Here is a 22945-nt window from a genome sequence, read left to right as displayed (position 1 = left end):
CATCAACAGTATTCCCTGTAAAGTTAAAATCAGACATGCTGGGAAAAAAACCTTTCACCCTTCAGAATATAACCAAAATCTGAACTGTTGAGTTTGTTCTTGATTTAAGTTGCTTATGAACGTTATAAGTAATACTGACTTAATGTGTATGAGTGACCTCTAAATATTTACATAAAGGTTTTATGTATTACATATTAGATAAGGAAGAATTCATGACAATGAAAATTATTAGTGTAAGAGCCACTGCTGTTATTGTAAATAAAAACAATTAAAGTTAGAAAGCAGTTTGTTTAGTGTCAGCATGATATAAACGCACATAATAAATGAAATTTTGATTAATTAGATGTCTGGAATCTTCTCATGATTGTCTGTAAATCCCTAAAAGATCAGCGCATGCTGTAAAAAGAAAAAAATCCAGATAAACTTTAATGGATTGCAGAAAGGATGCCTATGAAATCACATGTATGTGTGTGTCTTAAACCACAGAGTGTAAACTCCATCCAACAAATGACTCTTTGCCCTAGTTTGTGCCTTTCCTGTATTCTGTTTGAGTCACGAAGCTTATCATCAGTTTAACCAATTGTTCATCTCCAGAAATCTGGTCAGTTTTGGTTTATCTGAGAACCCATAAAAGACACATGCAAATTGGATCCAACAAGGCTAAACAACATTTGTGTTACATTCAAAGCTCTTTGGAAGACTAATTAGACAATTCTCAAATGTAAGTGTAAATAAAAAGTTTGGAGTGTAAAATTTAACAGAATGCAATGATTTGCAGATCTCATAAACCAATGTTATTCCCAATGGAACATAAACAGCATATCAGATGTTAAAAATGAGACATTTTACCATTTCATGGAAAACATTAGCTAATTTTAAATTTAATAGCCACGACACTGTTCAAAAAAAGTTGGAGCAAGGGCAGCAAAAAGGATGGAATAAGCACAAATAAAAAACAAAACAATTAGAGGATCATTTGAAAATTAACTAGACTGATTGGCAACAGGCAGCAATGCAGAGTTTTGCAATTTCTGAAAATGTTCCTCATTGTATTAATGCAAAGACTTTGAATATCCCAGCATCAGCAGTATATAATATGAACAAAATATTTAGGGAATAAGGAGAAATCTCTGTGGGCATGGGACAAGACTGAAGGTCAAAACTGGATGCTCATGGCCTCCAGGCCCTTGGGTGGGACACTATATTGAAACATGTATGATTCTACATTATAAATCACTGCATGGGCTCAGGAACACTTCAAGAAATCACTATCTGTGTACACAATTCAATGTGTAATCCACAATTGCATGTCAAAGCGCTATCATGCAAAGGAGAAGCCATGTGTGAACACAATAAATTAGTGGCTATAACGTGAGATCTTACCCATCTGTGAGGGCTCCATCAAAGCTGAAAATTACATAACGGTTTACAGCAATATCTGCTCCCACCCAGACACCAACTCCATCAGCGAAAACCTTTTATTTTTCAGCAAGACAATACTAAATCACATACTGCATCCATCACAACTGTATAGCTTTCCAGGAATAAAGTCTTGGTGCTGAAATACTAAAATGTCTCAATTTCAACATCTGATATGTTGAGCTTTCATTGTTTCTTAAAACGTGTATTCTGTTAGTGTATAATTTAAAATGCACCACTGATATAAAGGAAGGTACTAAATAAATGGTCAACATCATATATTCTATTAAACAAATTGAACGACTAAAGATGAAAATACCAAAGTCACATTCAAATTGCTGAGTCAGCGCAACCAGTGGGAATGCTTTTATTTTTAAAGGGCTATACCGGAAGTCGTTTAACTAACGTTCGCTTGTAAATTAGCCTGACTTTAGCTTGTTGAGACAAGCCTCCGCGGGCACACTTGGCTCACACAGCCGCGGCCTCTTCCCGTGCTTCTTCTGTGATTATTATTATTAATTATCGGCTAAAAGAAGTGGACGGAAAGCCGCGGGGAAGCAGACTGGCTTCAGGCTCTCTGGCGCAGCCTTGCTGGGTGTGTAACGGTCGCAGTGGAAGCTGGTAAAAGTGTTCTCATTTAGCACTTACATGACGACTTGCTCCTTTCACGGTTGCGTGGGAGAACTGTGTTTGGAGGACTGATTTTGAGACTGTTTGAAGTGAAACTGTTTGTGGTTTTAAGCAGGACGTCCTGCTAACTAATAACGAAACTGGCAGCATCTTCGTCGTCGGTGTTTTCCTCGGTGAAACCGCGGGGGTCTCCAGCAACAGCCATGGCAGGAGGTCGGACAGCTGTCGGGCTGCTCGTCCTGGTGTGTCTGCACTTCCATCGCTGTAGCTCCTTCAACCTGGATGATAACCAACCCTTCGTATACTCCGGACCCGAAAGGAGCTACTTCGGCTTCTCGGTGGACTTCTTTAAACCTGACAACACAATGTAAGATATCTATCACAGTATATTCACATTGATGATGATGATGATGGTAGTGGTTGTAATAATGATGATGTGGGAAGATGGACATAGCATCTTATCTCCAATAAAACATGTTTCTAAAAGCATTGTACTTTAGTTCGATTTAAAAGTATTTGAGAATTTTAATTTCTTTATATAAATTTCACATTTACATGGTAATATTGCAATTTTATCATCCTTGTATTTTTTTCTGACAGTTTATTTCTTTGTAAAATCAACATTTTCCATAAAACAAACAAAACATTTCATTTACAGGTCAAAGACATTGTTGGTGCTTGTTTTGTGATTCCTTTAGATTACTAGACTTTGTGATTGTGTCTCTTTAACATGTTAGTTTACCCAAAACAACATCTTAGAGACCCAAAGAGACACTGATAATCAGAAGAAAAGACAAAGATCAGAGAAAATCTGAAACAAATATTCCACACATTTTGCATCAGTACGCTTCTTTTGTTTGGTACCAAACTAGTAAACTATTTAATATAAACAGAAATAGCTTCACCTGGAGCAGGTACAGTGATAAAATGCTGCACATTCCTTTTCCTTTTGCACAAGTCTTAACAATTTTAGCCACATACCCCATAAAGTAATCATATCTGGATCAGCCTTAAAATGTAAGGGCCCACATGGCCTAATATATGGAAGATTTTCTCAGTAATAAGGATTCATTACTTTCAGGTTTTAAAAATCATAAACATCCCTTAAGTTATTCTTGGACTAACCTTTTTAAGGTTATAGAATTACCATTATCTTATGCTTTAAAATCAGTTGCATAGTTGTAAGGTTTTAGACTAAAAGAAAATGTTCCCTGACTTATATGAAAACAGAATGATTTATAGCTTTCTACTTTTCCTGTAATGATATTGAGATATTTAGAACTTTTATCTCAACAACTGCAGGTACAATATAAAGCATGTTGCTTCATGTTTGTGCAACTTGAGACTATTCTGGACTTGGAGTCAATAACAACGCCTAGTGCACAGACACAAGTTTGAATTCAAAGACTCAGGTCCATTTATAGACACAGAAGACAGGATGAAAGCAATAATAATAATAATAAAATAAATAAAAAAAACTTTATCTAACTTTTTAAAAAACTAAACTAAACTACAGAAGTGGAAGTGGCCAACATGACACTTCCCCTGTTCTGCAGACTAGTTGCTAAACCTCAAGTTCTGCATTTACCTGCTTGGTGTCTTCGGAGCCCAAAGTGACCATATATATGGACATAAGGGTTAAACTGGACAGTAATATTTAAAATCTGGATAAACATACCTCTGCATATAATTCTGGAATTATTTTCAATAAGTTACCAACTTTAACATTTCAAGGCTAAACTAATCCAGCTTAGCTTTACTGCTGCCATTAGTATTGCACTCATGCATTCACCTAACTTATCTAAAGCTATTTCTGTAACCATCTCTCTTAAACAGTTTAATTAGTCATTTTATAACAACATATATTTTGTCTCAAAATATTGCCTGTGCTCTGCAGTCCTCTCTATATATTCTTCTTCTTCTTTAAACTTGTAAACATAATAAAAAACTTACTCATTCAAAGCAGTTTAAAGAAGCCTGAGGTAAAACTAAGTTGCTTATTTATAGACATGAAGAATTTTTAAGGTCACTATTTCCACTGCATGGGTTTAATATTGTATAGAGCCTTTGGAACATCTTTGTAATTGCTATTTCTGCAGTTTTCCTGCTTGTGCTTCCTGCTGTGTTTATAGAGTATCTGTTTGAAAAGATAGCAAAACACTGTCTCTTAACATACATTCACAGAGTTCCTGTAGTAGGTTTTTGGAGGCTTTGCGCTTGTGTTATGTTTTGTTTCAGAATCATGTCAAATATTTGACTTATCCTGCATAATTACCAATTCCAATTATTTATAATCAAAACATAATCCTGTAGTACATATACACAACCAAAAGAATAACAGGAAAAAAAGACACAAAAAAAAGTGTTTTATTCCTGAATTTTTTTCCAGACAGAAGCTTTCTATCCACCTTTTTCAAGCAAGTGATTATTTTTATTAGTTTTCAGTTTGTAATAGTTTAGTCAGCTCAGCCTTTGGGCATTTTTCATGTTTAAAATGATCATTTTTGTATTAAGTTGCACATATTTTAATCCCAGGAAAAGCTCATCAAAATTAGGTTATAGTACCTCACCCAATTTGACATGAACATATGGTGCAAGTAAATCACAGTTAAAGAAAGGCAACAAAATTATGTTGGAAACAAATAAACACAGCAGTTTTCTTTTGTTTTATTAAGCCAATTTTATAAAGACGAAAGGAAACTAAGAGGCACTCGAGCTCTATCTTTGGTTTTTAACTTCCTGTCTGCGCTAAAACTGGAATTATGTGGTTATGGTTCGTGTTGGTTGAAATCTGCTGCTTATGATTACCTTGGGTTTTCACCCAATCAAATATCTCAGCTGTTTTTACGCTTGAAGCAACGATGAAGGACTGACAGCTGACGTAATCTAAAATGGACCAACATTGGAGACTCACTTTGCTTTAGTTATGTATTACACATTCTAGTTAGGCCATGACATTTGTTTATTAAACTGTAAGCAAATATTCCAAATAATTTTATTTTATATCAAGGAGTTGGATAAATAAGTTTGTATTTATGTTTAGAAATGAAAAAATACCACTTTTTGGTCTGCGTGAATAATTTCAACCCAAGCTTCAACATTATCCTGCGTTCTTATTTGAATAATTTAAGCATTGCTGCTCCAGGGATTTATTACTGTAAAAATATAACAAACAGCAGAATGTGATGCTTTCTTCATGTGCAGTGGATGAGTTTGAATTATCATAAACAGGGAAGCAACGTATAGACATTATAAGCAGACTCAATCAGAATTTCCAGTCAGAAGTAGCCGGATGCTATAAAAAAAAAGAAAAAAAAAACGAGTGAAAATGCCAGTCTGCATTATCATTACAAGTACATGTACTGATTGCTTGATTTGCTGTTTTCATTCCACTTACTGTGCTTCCTGATTTAGCCTACTAAACCATCACATCAATCAATAAAACGCCTCTGTCCCAATGAATCAATATCCTCTGAACACAACAGTTGTAGCCTCACAAAGCAAAGCAGTTATTTTCTTCTCATGTGCATTGTCATCCACTGAATGGCTGCCTCCAAATGAATCTGCAATTAAACTAAGCTACTGTACACAAAGACTTTCTGTTCTGCATGCAGAGATGTTGTCTTCTTCAACATCTCTGTTTTATATCTCAAAGCAACAAGATGGAGGATGACAAATTAAGAATAAAAAGGAAAAGCACAACATCTCTTTTTGTTATGTAGTATTTTATTAATTAAGACTTTAAATGATCAAAGTGAACAAATAGTTTTACTTATTTTTTTAGCTCTGATGTTTGAATTTTTCCAGCTGGAAAGCGTTAACTATTATAAACAAAGTCTTCTTTGGTATTCTGTCAACATAAGTGGTGAATTCAGCCACAGGCCCGTCCAGACAGAACCCAGTGTTTTTGGAGTGTGGCCCAGATTGGAAACTAAAAACATTAAGAACATTGGACCTCAATTACCAACTATTCTCATGAACAAATTTGTTCTTAAGTCCTTCTTAGAAACTTTGATGAAAATTGGCATTCATGAAAATCTTTGTTGTACGTTTGTTCTTAGCTAAACATAAATCCTACGAACACTCAGGAGCACAGGAGTACTCTTAAGAACATTTGAGTGCCAACATGCTTGAACAGTGTCGGTATTTGTGTTGTCTTCTGCTGTTTAGTTAATTAAAATACAATAAAACAAAATGACATTAGTCTTCATTCATGGCTTTCATTCAAAAACAAGCCACAGTCAAGACGGGATTTAATTCTATTGCTGGTCTTCCTAACACCAGTGAACTGCACACGTGCATTAAATTGTCTTTACCAGATCCATTCCCTCGCCTGCAAAAATATCCCTTCATAAATGTCCAAGTCACTTGCAACTCTCAGATCTACCACCTGAATGTGGTCTTTGATAATTACAATGTACTACTTTTATTTAGCTTATTATAATGATCAGTTATATTAGGAAATGGAGGTTGTGCCCTGACCACAGCTTTATTAAAAACCACTGACTAACCTTCAGACTCACCTGGAGGTTTTAATTAACCGAATGCTTACACGCTCCATCACTGCACCACATCTTAAAAGGATGCTGGATGTGTTTGCACAAAGCAGGTGGTAATGTGCATCACAACCTAAAGAAGGTTCAGTACAAGGTACATCCCCCTTTAGCCACAACGGCACAAAGACATTCATCCTGATGCACTTATGGGGCCAGACTTCAGGCTCACTGTCCAAATTCAGGAGGAATCAATTGTCCGTTTCTACATAAAACATCTTTATCATTTTTCTTTTGTTAATTCTTTTGGCTTTTGGTTTATTTTTCCTCGGCTCTGTCTGTCTGTGCACATAGCCCATCAGTCATGACCCTTTATGAGTATTTTCAGGCATTAATCTGCCAAGTAGGTCCAGCTGACACCTGCTTTCAGCTTACAGAGAGGCATTCAACAATATAAGATTAAAGATTAAACAACAGTTCTGTGGTGCAAGAATCTGGCTGGAGAGTTTTGCCAAAAAAAAAACTAAAGCTTGACTGCAGCTATATAACAAATTAAGGAAGCTTCATAAGAAGGAGTCATCGATGTGGGTGTAACTTTTAAAACGCAAGCTGACAAATTTAGTACGGAAAGGCAGACAGACTTGTTTCTTGTTTCATCTGAGTTTTGTCTGATGTTAATCATTCTTTGCATCACTATGGAAAAGTTGGTTGCTTTTAATTTTGAAATGTACTTTCTCATAATGTTCTATTAACTTTCTACCTGTTACATCTCCAGCAGTATGACACATTTAAGTCTCACTGTTAACTGTTATGTGATACCTGGACTTTGTTTAAGAGAGTACTCTTGTTTTGTCTATTATCTAATAACATCCTCTCTTCTCCTCAGCTCCAACGTTCTGATTGGAGCCCCTCGGGCCAACACCTCATCCGTCAGCAGAGTTGTAGAGCGAGGAGCAGTGTACAGCTGCCCCTGGAAGACCATCTCTGCCTGCCAGCAGCTGGAGTTTGATAACTCAGGTACTGGAAACTCCTGATCTTTCATGTTAATGCAGCCCTGATGACCTGCTGAGAGTAACGCAGCTTTGGCACAGTTCAGCTGTTGGCAGGCAGCTTATGTATCTGCAACGGTTTTGCTGAATAAACCTATTAACCCTCAACAGCTCTCTGCAGGAAATGTTGTTTCAGCAAGAGTAGTTAAGGCTGCTCAGATGCAGCTGCAGGGGAATTGGCAGTAAAGAGTGATCAGCAGCGCTCCATTACATTCTGCATCTTTTCCTGGTGTTCCTTTCTGTGAAAGTAGTCTGAATCTAACATGGAAATGGCTACTAACAAGGCTAAAGCTACTCTGTCATTTTTTTTTAATGACGGGGACATGCCTCCTTCAACATTTTCACATCAACAGTGTATTATTGACCAATAATGAAGGTTTAGCCGCTGTTGTATCATGTCCAGACACATATAGGAATGTGTGAGATAAAGCAGAAGGTGTGTGTAGGCAAAATCTTGCCCTTAAGGCCCTAATATACCAAGCTGACAATTAGATCTTGGGAGTGTCTGTAAACATTTGTTTCTGTTGTTTTTTTTTAAACTCACATCAGTCCTGTTAAATCCCAAACAATGTTTTTACATTTTTCACTAGATTGAAATGAATAAGAGTCGAGTCTGATCAGTGAGTGAAATGACTCTTACGCTTTTCAGCTCCATGGACCAAAGTATGACAAGAACATGAGTGTAGAAAAAGTTTGAATTGAAACACAGGTTTTTAAGTCCTTTAGAGCAGTGTTTCTCAATCTTGGACCTCAGGGACCCCTCTCCTGCATGGTTTAGTTGTCTCCAACTCCAGAACACTTGATTCAAAGAAATAGAAATGCTTGTCAAGTTCTTTGCAAACCTGTTAATGAGCAATTCATTTCAGCCAGCTGAGTTCAAGTATGTATACTTCTAAACCTCTAAACTGCTTTAGATTAGTGGTTCTCAAACTGTTTTTCAACATTGTTCCCCTTTAGAATAGTTTTTCTGCCAAGTACCCCCTAAACCAGGGGTGTCAATTTACATTTTTTTCAGTGTCCACAAATAGAGCATGACGTGATCTCAAGAACCAGTAAAATAACAGCATAATAACCTCTAAATAATAATTAAGAAATCCCAAAACATTTAATCACAGGTATCTGGAACTGAAAATCCAGTTTTTTTTTACATTATTGTTAGAGAAACCTTTCAGGATCTAGAGTTTAAATGTACGTACATGTACATTTCCACATCTGTGTAGTAATCCTGATCACCTGTCCTGAACTCACTCACTTTATAATAAAAACCAGAGTCAGATCTATTAAGTAAGAAAATAAAAGATAAAACAAGTTATCTCACTTTTTTTAGTTTCTCATGTATCCCCTGGAGCAGGGCTACTCAATTCGGTCCTATGAGGGCTGCAATCCAGCAGGTTTTCCATGTATCCCTGCACCAACACACCTGAGTCAAATTAGGTGGCTCTAACAGCCAATCAGGTTCTACACAATGACTCATTAATTTGACTCAGGTGTGTTGGTGCAGGGATACATGGAAAACCTGCTGGATTGCGGCCCTCGTAGGACCGAATTGAGTAGCCCTGCCCTGGAGTGTCCTCATGTACCTGAAGGTGAATGTGTGTACCCCCATTTAAAAAACACTACTCTAAAGACATAAAACTCTGGTACTAAAAACGAAAATGGCTCAACTTTGTCCTCGGTTTGCTTTTTCCTCGCATGCAGGCAGTTACTTGGTAACTTTTGTTTTGTTTTCTTTGTTTTTTGCTCGGGTGCTGGTGATTTGAGGAAACACAGTTGAGGTCTTTTGTTTCTGGTGGTTCTTAACTTCATTTTGGTGAACAGGAGTTCTTAGTCTTCTGTTTGTCCACATTGCAAACATCACTATGTTGCAGTTATAAGAACTCTGTATGTTTATAGGTTCTGACTTTATGAAAAGCGGCTCTGCTGTTTCTTGCTATGAATATTAGACAGTGACATAAAGTTTTTAATATTCTGTGTAATTTATGCTTTTATGGGCCTCTTAGAGCTGTTATCATTCCTCTGTCAGACCAGAAAAATTGAAAGCCAGATCCTCTTCCCACCCAACTTAATGGCACACGCTGAGTGTTTTTTGTAATTAGACTGAACCATCAATGCAAGAAATTCAGTAAAACCACTGTATACTAACAGCAGGCCAAAAGAATATTATATTGTTAAAATTTCATGAAGTAAAGATTGAATGTGTTTAGCACAGGAAGTGTGAATCAATCTGGTTTAGGATTGGTTTAAACTTAAAAGCATCTCATCGGGTGTGGACAGCATTGCCTCACCCAAAAGATTTTTCTCAGATAACCAACTAATGCGCAGTGATTGCAAGTATGATTTCAAAACAAGTCTTATTGTGAAATGCAAGTATTTAAATCATTTTACTCAAAAAACTGCACTGTTACTGGATCAGATGTGATTTTAGCATTCATTGCCTGTTATGACAGGGGTTCCCAACCCTTTTTTCCTCGGGGACCCATGGAAATGCTGTGGACCCTCTGTTCCACCCTGTGCTGAAACCATGCTTGGTTTTAAGCTTTCAAAAGTGAGATTCTCGCTATAAATAATGTATTCTGATTGAGTCCATTAATCACAGTGGCTCTAATGTTCAAAGCCTCAGGGACCCCCTATGGACTTTGTGTCCCAGACCACAGGTTGGAAACCACTGTACTATGATGTGTGTATGATTTTCTGCCAGCTGGATTTTGAACAGTAGGTGTGTTACGTTAATGGAATGATTCATATCAAGTCCGTATATCAACCTGCAAATGTGACTACAAAGAAAATCTAAAGAGCCACAGGAAAAGAAAAACAACTCAACAAAACCAGGAATGTTATTTTCTTAAAAATACCAGCATGAGGGAACAGAAACAAGCCAGATCAAATTTTTTCCCTTGGGGCAACTGCAGTATGTAGCAATCACTTCTCATACTAACAACGAAAATGTGCACCAACATGCCTCAAAGGGGATTTAAAAAAATGTTTTTTTGTAACTCATGGAGATTTATATTCCTTCAGCATTGTACCACATGAGTAGTAGTTGCAGGACTGCATGAAGTTATTATATCAAAGAGGTTTTGACCCGACCTTTAATATTAAGAACAATCAATACCCATCTTAGTCCATTAATAACCAGAAATTTTGAGTAAAGCAGAGGGACAGACAGGAGAGAAGACTAGAGGCAACTGTTATTTTAGCCATTGTTTTAAAAACCATGTAAAATATGACATATGATCAGCATTAATAATAACTACATTTACATGAACAAAAATTTTATCTATCCGATTGAAATCAGTCTGATCAGAGATTCCAGCTCACATGGACGCTGGAAAAAGTGATCCAATCAGGTGCATTTACATGGACAGATTTCTACCAATACGGAAGTGTAAATAGCAAGAGAGGGAGCTGTGTTTGCGTGACACAAGCTGTGTAGTTGGGTATGTTTGGTATTCTGTGGGTGACCTCAGTCCCTACAGGAGGAAGTAACAATAACACCACATTTTTAACCATGTTGCCCTGCCTCCTTCACATGCACAACATAGCACTAATTTAAAACTGTACTTACTGGTGCACACATGGTCTTTTCAGTCACTGAATCTGTAGCATGTGTATATTATGGCTGCATCATTTCAAACAGAGAAATGTTAACATTCCTGTCTTGCAAGGACTCCTTTAGGCATGAGTTTAAAAGTTAAGAGGGTGGCTTTATTCAACATGTACATCTCAAAACACATTTATTGTTGAAGTTAAATTTCAGTTTCCTTCTACATTGATCCATATCTACATGTTTAATCATTTAAATTAAAACAGGACAGACTTTCCCCCTTTACAGCTGATAAATGCATTTAGTGAAACATAAAAATCATTTGAGTTATAAGAAAAAATGGCAAGAAAAATGCACTTTATTCTCCTATAATGGGCAGAAAAGTAGTTTTATTCATAAAATGATTACATTACAGGTTAGTTCTTTCATATTTTTATAGTTTATCCAGCTGCTTTTTATGTTATAGTATAACAGCATGAATTTAGACTCAGGTTTCATATATATAAGGCAGGACTCTTGTATTTGGTTGAATTAGATTGTACATCTGCTCCTAATAAGGAGACCGTTGACTTTAGCTGTTGTTGTTCTGAGTGCATTGTAAAATACGAAATTACTATCATACATTATGTAGTTTTGGCTTTAAATCTTTAAAAAACTTTATGAGAACGGTTGAGTATAAATCCTCACTAAACTTATACTGGCCCATATATCTGCTGAACACATTTGCTGGTCTAGGTTGGCCAACACTTGTTCACCCAAGGAACTTTTGCTTCATGTTTTGCGCTGTTCCAGCCATTTATGCCCATAAAAGGTGAATTTGCTTCACACAGCCACAGAAGGCAAGTCATGGAGCAGGATGTTTATTTTTCTGCTGCATTCAGCCTGATGTTACGGAGAGACGAGTCAGCAAGTGTCTGTACTGCCGCAGTGCCTTAGAGCAAGACACCGAGAGCCTGCAGGCTCTGACAGAATCCAAATGTGTTCACTGACCTTTCTTCCTCTGGCTGTAATGCTGTTAGTGAGTGGCCTAGTTATATTGTTGTGTGTGTGTGTGTGTGTGTGTGTGTGTGTTTTCTCTTTCAAAAGAGGTCTTTGTTGTAAATTTGACCTGCGTGATTGCTGGCCAAAGCTTCACTGGAGCAAAGAACAGAATTTACTGGAATTCTTGTCTGTGTGTGTGTGTGTGTGTGTGTGTGTGTGTGTGTGTGTGTGTGTGTGTGTGTGTGTGTGTGCGCGCGTGTGTGTCTGCGTGTGGTATGACTCTGACTCACTGTTGGTTCTTTCCATTCTGGCCGTCTCACCATGATGCACCACAAGCTTTTGTGTTTTTTTGTTGTTGTAGTTTTTAAATATTCTCTCAGATGTGACTTGTCTAGCCAGTGCGGCACATCTATTTATGAATTTTGAGGATTTATCTTTTGCTTTCATGGGCCGGATTCACCAGGAAATGTGTTGTAAAAGAGATAAATATCTCTCAACTACAATACAATCGCTTAATAGGTGCCCTGTCATGTCTTTCTTGCCTTTTGCAGTTAGAGGTACCTTAAGTTACATTTGTACGGTAATCTTTAAGGGATGTGGACGACTAATCAGTTTGTCAGCTCTGCACACAAAGTCGACTACTATTTTTAAGAGATGACTAATTTTTATTTGGGGCAGGACGACCGTTATGTTCCACTCCGCAGAGGCATAACTAATGTTTACACCGTTGTTTCTGCCAGAGTTTCTTCACACATATAGTGTGTTACGACCCAAAATAAGGGGTATGGTTGGGTGCAACAAAACATAACGTTGAGGACAGATGGTTAATTAAAAATAATTTTCACCAGTGGCTTCTCCTAAGCTGCAGCCTGATTGGTCCACTGAGTAGCCAATCAGAGGGGAGGAGACTGAGGTGTGTTGATTCCAGCCACTCCAGAACGAGAGCCTCCAAACCAGGCAATCAATGGCAGAATGTGCCGCAGCTGCCAGCGATAGGCAGTGGCCGTAACATAGTGGAAGCAACAGATTGGAACAGACGTTGGCAACGGCAACAAGGCAGTAACCAAAGACAGTATTTTACGTAACTCGACAAAAAAATCAAATGCAATTACTAAACCATCATGATGTGCTTCCGGAGCAAAAAGATTAGACAGAGGGACAACAGGCAATGATTGGTTTTCTTTTGGGATGGGACTTAGCTCGTCTTGTAGGGTGGCCCACCCATAAATGGAGGCTATAGCTTCCAACCGGGCGAGGTTTAAATCCTGGTCTTGGCCCTTTGTTGCCTCAACCCTCCCTTTCTTTCTCTCTGACCCCCCTTTCCTCTCTACCTCCTGTACAATAAAGGCCACTAGAGCCCAAAATCTCTTATTTTGCAGCTCTTGTTTGTGGAGGATGATGTCATGACTATTTGAATAATTGTTTAGTAATTGTCTAGTTGACTTTAAAAATGGCTTAAAACATGCATCTTTACCATAAATTATACAAACTACTCTCACTCAGTTGGTGCTTTACCATTGTGTCTTTATGAGCTTTAATAGTAAGTGCTGTAGGCTACATTTAAATGGGTATCTTTATTAGATGGATAATTTCTACTGACTTATTCAAACTCTCAAATCTGATTTTGATAGTACATCTCCATTAGTCCAATGCCTTTTGAAAGCTTTTTAATGAATTGTGGTGCAGACACAGTTATTCCCTTCAAGGTGATGAGTTCCCACCCCTTTAATCTTCTTGCTGCGATTTGAGTTGAGAAGCAAGCAATCCGTCAACTTTACTTTAATTCATGCTTGAGCTATACATCGTTATTTCACTTCTTGCTTTTGAAACGTCTCTGATTTTAATGGCACCATACTAAACCTAAAGAACTATATGTCCAAATTTTACCATGTATATGTCATATATCATAAGTATAAAAACAAGCATTCATTGTTTTTAATGTGAGATGACAAACACTGGAAATCACAATCTAATTTTACATTAATTAAGAATATAAAAAGCCTAAATTGTTAGTTTAATGAAGGCTATTTGTATTGGATTTAGACATTTTAAACCAGGCTTTATGATATTAATCAACTACATTCTTCTCACCTCAAATCTTTTTAGAAAGTCTTTTCAGAGGATGATTAAGGTAAGAAGAGCGGATAAGAGTAAAAGTCTGATAAATTAGGTCTTCCGCTTAACTCTTCCTGAAATGGAAGCTGTAGACTCTTAAGTCCTTTTCCTCACAGTGTTTTTGTAGACATGAACTATTTCTTTGCTTAAGATTGCTTAAGAAGTTTAGTTCTGCCATGACTACAGTTCTGTTAAGATGGTAACTAGCTGGCAGCAAACACGATGCAACATTGCTACATACAGATCAGGGATGAAATAATCGACTTATTAAAAAGGATAAACTAATCCTTTTATACTTTGTCTGCAGTGTCTTTAATGTCCTCACATTTTTTAATCAGCCAAACTGTTCTGAGAATAGGAGCTCTAAAATTCAGCCTCTTACAGTCTACTATTTTTTTATTCATTTATTTTTGGGCAGGCTGGAGTTTCCCTCTTTTGGGGAAAATCCCAAATATTGGCTGACTTCTGTGTCCTAACCATGCTTTAGTATCACTCTGATTCTTGTATTGTTATTCAGCTTCCTACGTGTCAGATTTGTGTAGGATCCATTCAAATTTTTCAGCAACAGCTAAGATTTCTGTGGATTTTGGTGGTGTAGTTTAAGCATTGCACAGCTATAACCTTGTGGCTGCAGGTTGAGAGCAGGACTGAGCTTGCTGCTTCTTCCTCCAGACTTTGATGATCCAGGATTTATGCATACACAGTGCCTGTCAAAGGTTTGGACACAATTACACTCTGAAAGTGCTTTCAATTTTTTAACTATTTTCTTTACTGAATCCATCTGTAGTGACTAAGTCCTATACTTTTAACACTTATGGTTGCTAATTGTTTACAGGTAGGCATTGTTTTTATTGGGACTCAAGAAAGATCAGGACAAGATTCTTCTTTGTGTTTAAGATTGTAAAGGTTATTTATTTTCTTTCCAACTGTCATCTTTTCATTTCCAATAAACAAAAGAAAAACTTTAAACTGAGCAAAGTTGAAAAGACATTGCCTTTTCCAATCAGCAACAGCCAAGCACAATAGCAATTGACCTTAAATCACTCCAGGCCAGCGTCAGCCTCAGGCAGAACACAGGAAATGGATAAACAGTCCTCTAGGGGTTGGGTGGGGAAATTAACAAACATAAAACATTTCTCATATACCATCACTCAAATGAAATTATGCAGTAGATTAATAAAGTCTAACCACAGGAAAATACTGCAAGTTTCAACTTTTACCACTGCCTTAACTAGCTTTAGACCATCGTTGTTTGCATACAGCAAACAACCTATCCAGCAGCTGCTTTACTAAGTCAACAGAAATGGCCAGTCAGTATTCTACTTTAAAATTTATTCGTCCGGAAAATTGCAAAAACTTTATAAGTTTCTCTTAGTGCAGACGCAAAAGCTACTGCTGCAACTTAATTTGAGCACCTGACTTAAATCTTACCAATTAGCTTCAGCTTAATGAATGAAAAGGAAAATACTTTATTTATCCCGTGGTTGATATAATGTTGCTGAAGAGGGTTTTTTTTTTCTTCATAATATAGCAAATAATTGGTAGTCAAAGTCTTGTTCCAGAGGGTGATGGCTGCTGGCAAGAATGACCTCCTGTAACTTTGTGTTGCCGCAGACCTGAAGAAGCCTCTGACTGAACACACTGTTTCCTCAGTAAAATGTGGAGAGGGTGTGAAGAATTGTCCATTAAGTTCAGCAGCATATGCAGCATTCTTCTCTGCAAAGTTGGTTCCAGAGTTATCTCCAGCACAGAACCAGCCTTCTTGATTGTTCAGCTTTTTTAAGTCTCTGGCTCTGATGCTGCTGCTCCAGCTGATGGCTGCAAAGCAGACCACACTTTCCACAACACTTATAAAGATGTGTAACGTTTTGGTTCCTTAAGCTTGCTTGAGTCTATTATCCATTCCTCCACCACCTCCACCTCTTCTAACGGGATGTAAACAGTGTTTTGCCTATTCTTGTTCCTTCTAAAATCCACAATTAAGTCTTTTGTTTTTGTTCAAGATTAAGTGATTGTTTCTGTACCATCCCGCAAACTCACCAGTTACTCAGCTTTTCATCCATCACTGGTACACCCCACAGCTGCTCAGTCATCAGAGTATTTTCACAGATGAAATGACATAGAGTTGTATTGGAAATCAGAGGTGTACAGATTGCATAGAAATGTGCGAGTGAACACTCTCTCGTGGTTCTCATGTGTTGCTGACCAGCTTCTCAATCACACAACCTTTCAATCTCACAAGCTGTGGTCTGTTTGTTCAGTAGCCATTGTTCCAGGTGCTTGTAGAGGTATCCACCTGTTTTTCTGGAGTTAAATAACATGTATTAAATAAGATGGAGTTCAATAAGAGTTTGGCTGACAAAGGAGGAAATAATCAGCACATGTGAGGACTACTTCAAGTCTTCCATGTGACAACCATATGAGGCTGGTTGACATACTGCCAGTAGTGTAGGACTTGAAATATGAAACATGCTGTCTTTTGTTTTACAAGGGAAGAAGTTGTTCAAACATAAACTGTGAACAGAAAACAAATGGAGGCTGTTAGTGGAGGACAGCTGGTAAAAACAGACAGATTTCTTTCTCACTGTCAGATAACTCATTGCGATAGTGATCATCCAGCAGTGAGGCATAGAGACAATCGGTTGGAAATAGTTCTGTATGGACGCATGTTTGGTTTGTTATCATGCATTGATGCTCTCTTGCCTCCCTCATATATCTGTCCATCTGCTCACAGTAACTAGAGGTGTTAAAGCACTGCAGTCATTATAGCTTCAGCTATGTGTGTGTCATAAGGCTGCTTGAATTCAAAGTTTGTCTGTGTTTTTCCTGTGAAGGGAAAGTTCAGACAGAATGCCATTCAGAAATAAGAAGATAGTAAATGCTCAAAAGTCAATATTTCTCCTTTCTGATATTTTTTTTTCTTCCTTTATAAGTTGCCTTAGCTAGACCTGTTTGACCAATATTGCCATTAAACCTAGATTAACCTAAAATAAAGAAAAAGTGGTCTATTGGACTGTATCTTTCTATAACATGTCATATAAATACACCACATGTCTTTCGTTTGAGTTAAATAAATGAATAACAATAACTTTCTCTTTTCTCAGATGACAGGACGAACAGTGATGGGGTTCAGATGGAATTTAAATCCAAACAGTGGTTCGGTGCATCAGTGCGATCTGATGGCCAACACATCCTGGTAAATACACTGCACACAAAAACACACATTTGTCTTCTTTTACTCGTGTCTATAGACTGTATTTTATGTAAAAAGTGGACGTCGTGTATATTGACTGTAGGTGTACTTGTTTGTTTCCAGGCCTGTGCTCCGCTGTATCAGTGGTCGACTTTTGGCGTCTCCGAGCGCGAGCCAGTGGGAACGTGTTTCCTGAAGAAAGGAAGCAAAGTGGTAGAATACTCTCCATGCAGATCATGTATGTCTGTTATCAAATTGCCGTCAAACTATGGAATAATTTATCATTTTATCTGTCTTAACACAGTGTTTTATCTGTCTGCTGGGGCTGAAAGTTTCACTTTTTTGTTGTTTGTAATCAGAGGCTGTAATTTGGGAGTATACCTGTACATCACTACACTTAGGTAGAAGTTAAATAAGCGGTTGCTTAACTGAACTTAATAATACGCTTTAGCTCATTTTTTCAGCATCCCAACTGTGACTTTATTGTTTTGGTTTAGTCACATTGCTCTGGTGTGGTCATTTTAGGCCTAAATAAGGCAAGTTTTCATAGAACTGCCCATAATAAAATCCTCAAACTACTTTGTCAGCACCTGGTGCCCATGGAGTGACTTTAAGCAAGCACTCTAACAAAATAGATGGATAGAAAATTAGATCTTATTTTTTACAGTTAGATCAGGCTTTAAAGGTCCCATATTATACACTTTATTCCCAATCTGAGACCATTCATTAATATCTAAATGAAATATTTCCGCCATGGTATGTACAAATCGACCCTCAGTTTGAGTGCAGCGGCTTCTCTTCACCTCCCTCTTTTTAGCAGCTTCAGAAATGTGCCGTTTATGGTGGGCGGGACCCTGGTGGAGCAGCTCAGCTGTTGGCTCCGCCCATCGCATCGCCCGTCATGAGGTGATTGACAGGTTAGGCCTTAGCGGTTACTAGACGCTGATTACAGCGTAGTGAAGGATAAACAAACGCCGGAACACCGGAACCCATTCCTGAAGCCCCCATTCCCGACCCAAACCGCGACGCACGGAGAACACAGCCAGCTACGCTCATCAATCTGATGAACAATGGCACCGGATACAAACAGTAGAAACAGTGACTTGGCTACATTTACAACAGTGCTAATATATTTTCAAGCTATCAGACTAATAAGGCCGAAACGATAAAATAACTGCCAGCTCTTACCTCTCCAGCTGTGTCACGGACAGTTGGTATTGAACCTGGCTTCAGCTTCAAACGATCGGCGAAGCCTGCTTTCCATGCCCCCATGTTGTGGAAACAGTCCTCTTTGAAATGCTGGCCACAGACATGCAAAACCTTTGGAAGTTTTCCGGGTACATTTCCTCCAAAAATAAAATTAATCCACTCAGTCCTCGTGGGTTCAGTGGATGGAAGTAAAAAAACGTTTTGGTGTTCATTTATGCAGCCACAAACAGAACAGTGCTTCTGTCGCTTAGCCATGTCCGCTAACGAGGGTTGCCGAAGAGGGAAAAACACTGGGCGCTAGGTGATTTTTAGAGGGCGGGCTTTGAGAGCCGGTAGACGGTGCCATCGCTCTGTGGGGAGTGGTTATTGTCCCTTATGACGTCTTAACGTACACGCTTTCAAACTCGCTCAATTCAGCGCTTACTTCCCTAGAGGTGGAGCAGGGGGGAGAGAGAGCGCCTGAAAGAGTTTCACACTTACGGGTCTCCTACACATGCGGGGGGACCAGTATGACTGTTCCAAAACCATTAAAAAGTGAATTTTGCATAATATGGGACCTTTAATTTGTCTGAGTGCCTGGGGGTTCTCCACCTGAACATTTTAAATGTTTACTTCTTTAGTTATAAATTAAAATGCCTTCTACATTTAATGGTCTTAATGTTGCTGTTTGTTTTTTTCTGTCCAGCTGCTAACTCACCAGAAGGGCAGGGTTTCTGCCAGGCTGGTTTCAGTGCAGACTTGATCAAGGTAGGCCACTTACAGCACAGTTTGATCCCAAGTGGACCAGACTAGTAAAATGACAGAATAATAATCTGTAAATAACAGGTTCTCTAAATTTTTCCCCTTTGTTTAGTACATTACCAGGATGTTTACATTTACTGAATTATTTCATGTGCTGTTGTTCCAGATTTTTTATGAAATGTAATGTATGTTAAGATATTTCAGTCAGGATTAGTGATAGATTTATTGACTGACAGTACCATGTACAGTGCCTGTGCAAACAGTATACACTTTAAAACTTGCTCTCAAGAAAGATGTTAGAGAGTGCAGGTGTGTGTGGCTGGGCCCTGAAGCAAAGTAGATTCGAAGGTTTTATCTCAGACCAAAAGTTCATGTTGTTTAAAGTGTCTGTTCACCACGCGTGAACTGTCAGTCCTTTACACATCTAAGAGTATGTCTTAAATTTGTGGATTGAAAACTAAATTAAACTAATTCACAATCTATTTTTTACGCCACCTATTTTTTGTGTGTGTGGCTTTCAAAGAACAAGAGAGTGGTGTTGGGAGGACCCGGCAGCTTTTACTGGCAGGGTGAGTGTTACACTGACACTGTGTTTGTACATTTGTGTCACTGTGTTGTTGAAAAGAGTGTGGTAGAGTGAAACAGAAAGAAACACAGTTCAGGTCCAGGCCAGTCTGCTTCATTTTCACTTTATCCCTCTACTTAAAAATGGAACTTATGGAGACTGCGGCATCTCGGTGTCAATAACCTTGAAACTCAAGGATTCCCCTTGAAAGCTCAGTAGTGCCAGCTGGCAGCCTCAGACAAACATGGCAGCTCTCCATGTTCAGGATTTCCCACAGGAATTAAATTTAACCCAACTACATTACCGATTACAGCTTGAACCTCGCTGACATTGTTACCAGCAATGCTACAAATACACAGACAGGTCACACTGTCTGTATATTAATGTTTTGATGAATATGAATTTAAAGTTAACGTTGGTTGGGTTTTGTTGCATTTAGTGAAAGCTGGGCAGTTTGTTTCCACCTGTTCTTATTTATATGGAAAAATAGGTTTTATGAGGTTCCTTTTAAAAAGTTTTGTTTTTGTGTTCTTTTTTTTACATGCAGCCAGTTGGTTTTAAAGACTATTAGCTTAGTTAAACTGTGGTATTTACCTCAAATGAACCAGAAATAAAAAGAAATGCACTCCTACCTGACTGTGTACCACAACATCTATGCTACTAGAGCAACAGTCCTGCATTGGTGGAAAATAGTTAACACATTAACTAACATGATGTTTTCCTATCCAGGCTTTTGGCTCAGTTGTGTGGTTTCTGGTGACAGTGAATCAGCATGAGATGGATGTGTTGTGTCACTGTGGGCACAAAGTCTCAGTGGGGAAAAACTGGGACGAGTATGGAAAATCGTCTTAAAGTCATTTATATTTTTAGTGTTGCGACTCCAAGCTTCCATCAGTGGTGGAATTTAAGAACATTTACTGAATTTAAAACTGAACTTGATAACTTGAACATAAACATTTTTTTTCATATTTGCTGAAAATGAGTAAAGTATGTAAAATTGATGATGTCAGAAGAAAAAGTGTCAGTGTTGATGGCCTTAACATTGCGGAATGAGGTGGTACGGGGCGAATGGAGGTGGACATTGAAAGTAATGGGCCTATGGTCAGTGTTAGGGAGCAATGAGATTCACAATCAGTGGGAATGGGACCAGAGCAACAGACTAAATCCAAGATATGACCTTTACGGTGAGTTGGGAAATTAATATATTGTTACAGATTAAAACTTTCGAGACAGGATTAAGTATTTGGAGAGAGCATTACTGTTATCGTCCATATGAATATTAAAGTCACCTAGGATAATTGCGTTAGGAGACAGATGAGAAAAGTGTAAGGAGGTGAGAGAAGTTTTTCAAAAAGTTTAAAAAAAACTTGGAAAATCTGGACAGTTTTGCACCAGTTTTTCTGCTCTAGAAAATTCCTTGACATGAGATAAAGAGTGAAATGTCCAAATATTGCATCTTTCTCTTAAAATAAAACAAATGAATAAAAGTAACATTCATGTGTTTTGTATTTTGACTATCAGAAGAGCATCCTACTTGTTTTTACCTTTGCTATTTTTATTGCACTTCTTTATTGATATACACAATAAATTTGGTCCAAATAGTCAGTAATGTACTTTAAAGTGTCATTTAGTCCAGATGTAAACAAACATCCGACAACATTGGGCCTTAACCTGTAGAGCACATCATGAGTCCTCCTACGCTGCACTGCTGCATGAATCATAACTCGCTTAAGATTTTAATGAGCAGGTAAAGTTCAGGTGGGATGAGCGGCAGACTAAATGAGTGTGTGTTTATCAGCTGTGTGTTGTAATCCACATTTGTCTGGACGTCTGACAATGGAGGGTGTGATGCAGACTATCCTGAGAGCTGAGTCAGTCACACGTGTTGTTTGATGGTGTGGAGAAGCTCCTCCTGGGCTGTGTTAGCCTAATTACTGTTTCCTGTTGAGGCAACACTCAGTTACACAACTAACCACACACTGGTACACACAGCTCTGTTTCTGATTAGACAGCTGTTAGCGTTGTGTCTCTGTGGCTCCTTTAATAAAATAGTTTTTATAATATTTCTCCTAAACTGAAAGTGTGTCGGCTTGTAAACCAACTTGTGTAAAATGGTTGTGGTTGTTGTTGCAATTCTTCTTTTTTGTGTTTTGTTTTGGCGTTCTGTATTCATAAATGTCTTTTATTTTTCACCTCATTATCGCTCTATTTCTCTGTCCTCTAATATTCTCCTGCTCTTCCTTCAGGTCAGCTGATTTCTGATGATGTCTCTGAGATTTTTACTCGCTTTGATAGCAAGTTCGTCACTCCCTACGGAAACACGCTTGCCACCAGATCGGCTGGTGCCCAGTATGATGACAGTTACCTCGGTAATCTCTCTCTCACACAGACACACACTCTCCTCGTTATGTAGATATTAATTAATGTGCATAACTTCCTTGTGGTTTGAAATGAAATTTACTTTTTATATATCCCAGGGGTAAATTGGAGTTTTGTTTGTTTTAGTATCATAACTTGAGGGGGAGATAGTGGAATAATTTATATAAAACTGTGGAACTTTAAGGCAAAATTGGCCTCAGTGGATGAAAGACTCATGAGAGGAACTTATAACACTGAAAGTATCTGTCTTCTGCTCATCAGGCTAGAACAAGAGTGGAAAAATAAGCAATGAAGTCTAACCCTGGTAATTTTCAGGGTGAACACTGTGATAAAATGTGTCAGTAAACTGATGCTGTTCAACTTTGAGTCTGAAAAACTGGCTGAAAACAGAAAGTTTTTCTGTACTCATCTCAAATCTTCTTACATGGACCTAAATGTGAGGATTTATAACATTAGAACTAATTTGGAGCTATTCATGATCCAAATTTTAGTTTCCATACTCTTAGTGTGGCCTTACCTGTGAAGATATGGATGTTTTTTTATAGGAAAAATATTCTCGTTCACTGTGTGGTGTTTGTATGTATCTATGAATCTGCCTGTAGTGATGCTTAAGCCTGTCCTTAGCAA

At 38.0% G+C, this 22945-nt stretch overlaps 1 protein-coding gene across 4 annotated transcripts in view; it reads left to right on the top strand.

Moving 5' to 3' along the window:
* The first annotated feature begins 1853 nt into the window (after nt 1–1853).
* Nucleotides 1854–22945, top strand: part of itgav (integrin, alpha V) — a 45728-nt gene continuing 24636 nt past the window's right edge. The window contains exons 1-8 of one of the 4 annotated variants that reach the window (XM_042001682.1): nt 1854–2014; nt 2165–2416; nt 7429–7559; nt 17336–17427; nt 17548–17662; nt 19319–19380; nt 19898–19943; nt 22186–22308. In XM_042001682.1, the coding sequence (XP_041857616.1) occupies nt 2253–2416; nt 7429–7559; nt 17336–17427; nt 17548–17662; nt 19319–19380; nt 19898–19943; nt 22186–22308 (733 nt within the window). In that variant the 5' untranslated portion in view covers nt 1854–2014; nt 2165–2252. Of the gene's footprint in view, nt 2041–2161; nt 2417–7428; nt 7560–17335; nt 17428–17547; nt 17663–19318; nt 19381–19897; nt 19944–22185; nt 22309–22945 lie in introns of all 4 variants that reach the window. The other 3 variants (XM_042001683.1, XM_042001681.1, XM_042001680.1) reach the window with 3 other exon arrangements.

Source organism: Melanotaenia boesemani, chromosome 12 (genome assembly GCF_017639745.1).
Source record: "Melanotaenia boesemani isolate fMelBoe1 chromosome 12, fMelBoe1.pri, whole genome shotgun sequence".
Lineage (NCBI taxonomy): Eukaryota > Metazoa > Chordata > Actinopteri > Atheriniformes > Melanotaeniidae > Melanotaenia > Melanotaenia boesemani.
Note: the sequence above shows the minus strand (reverse complement) of the source record. Positions and strands in the feature narration are given on the sequence as shown.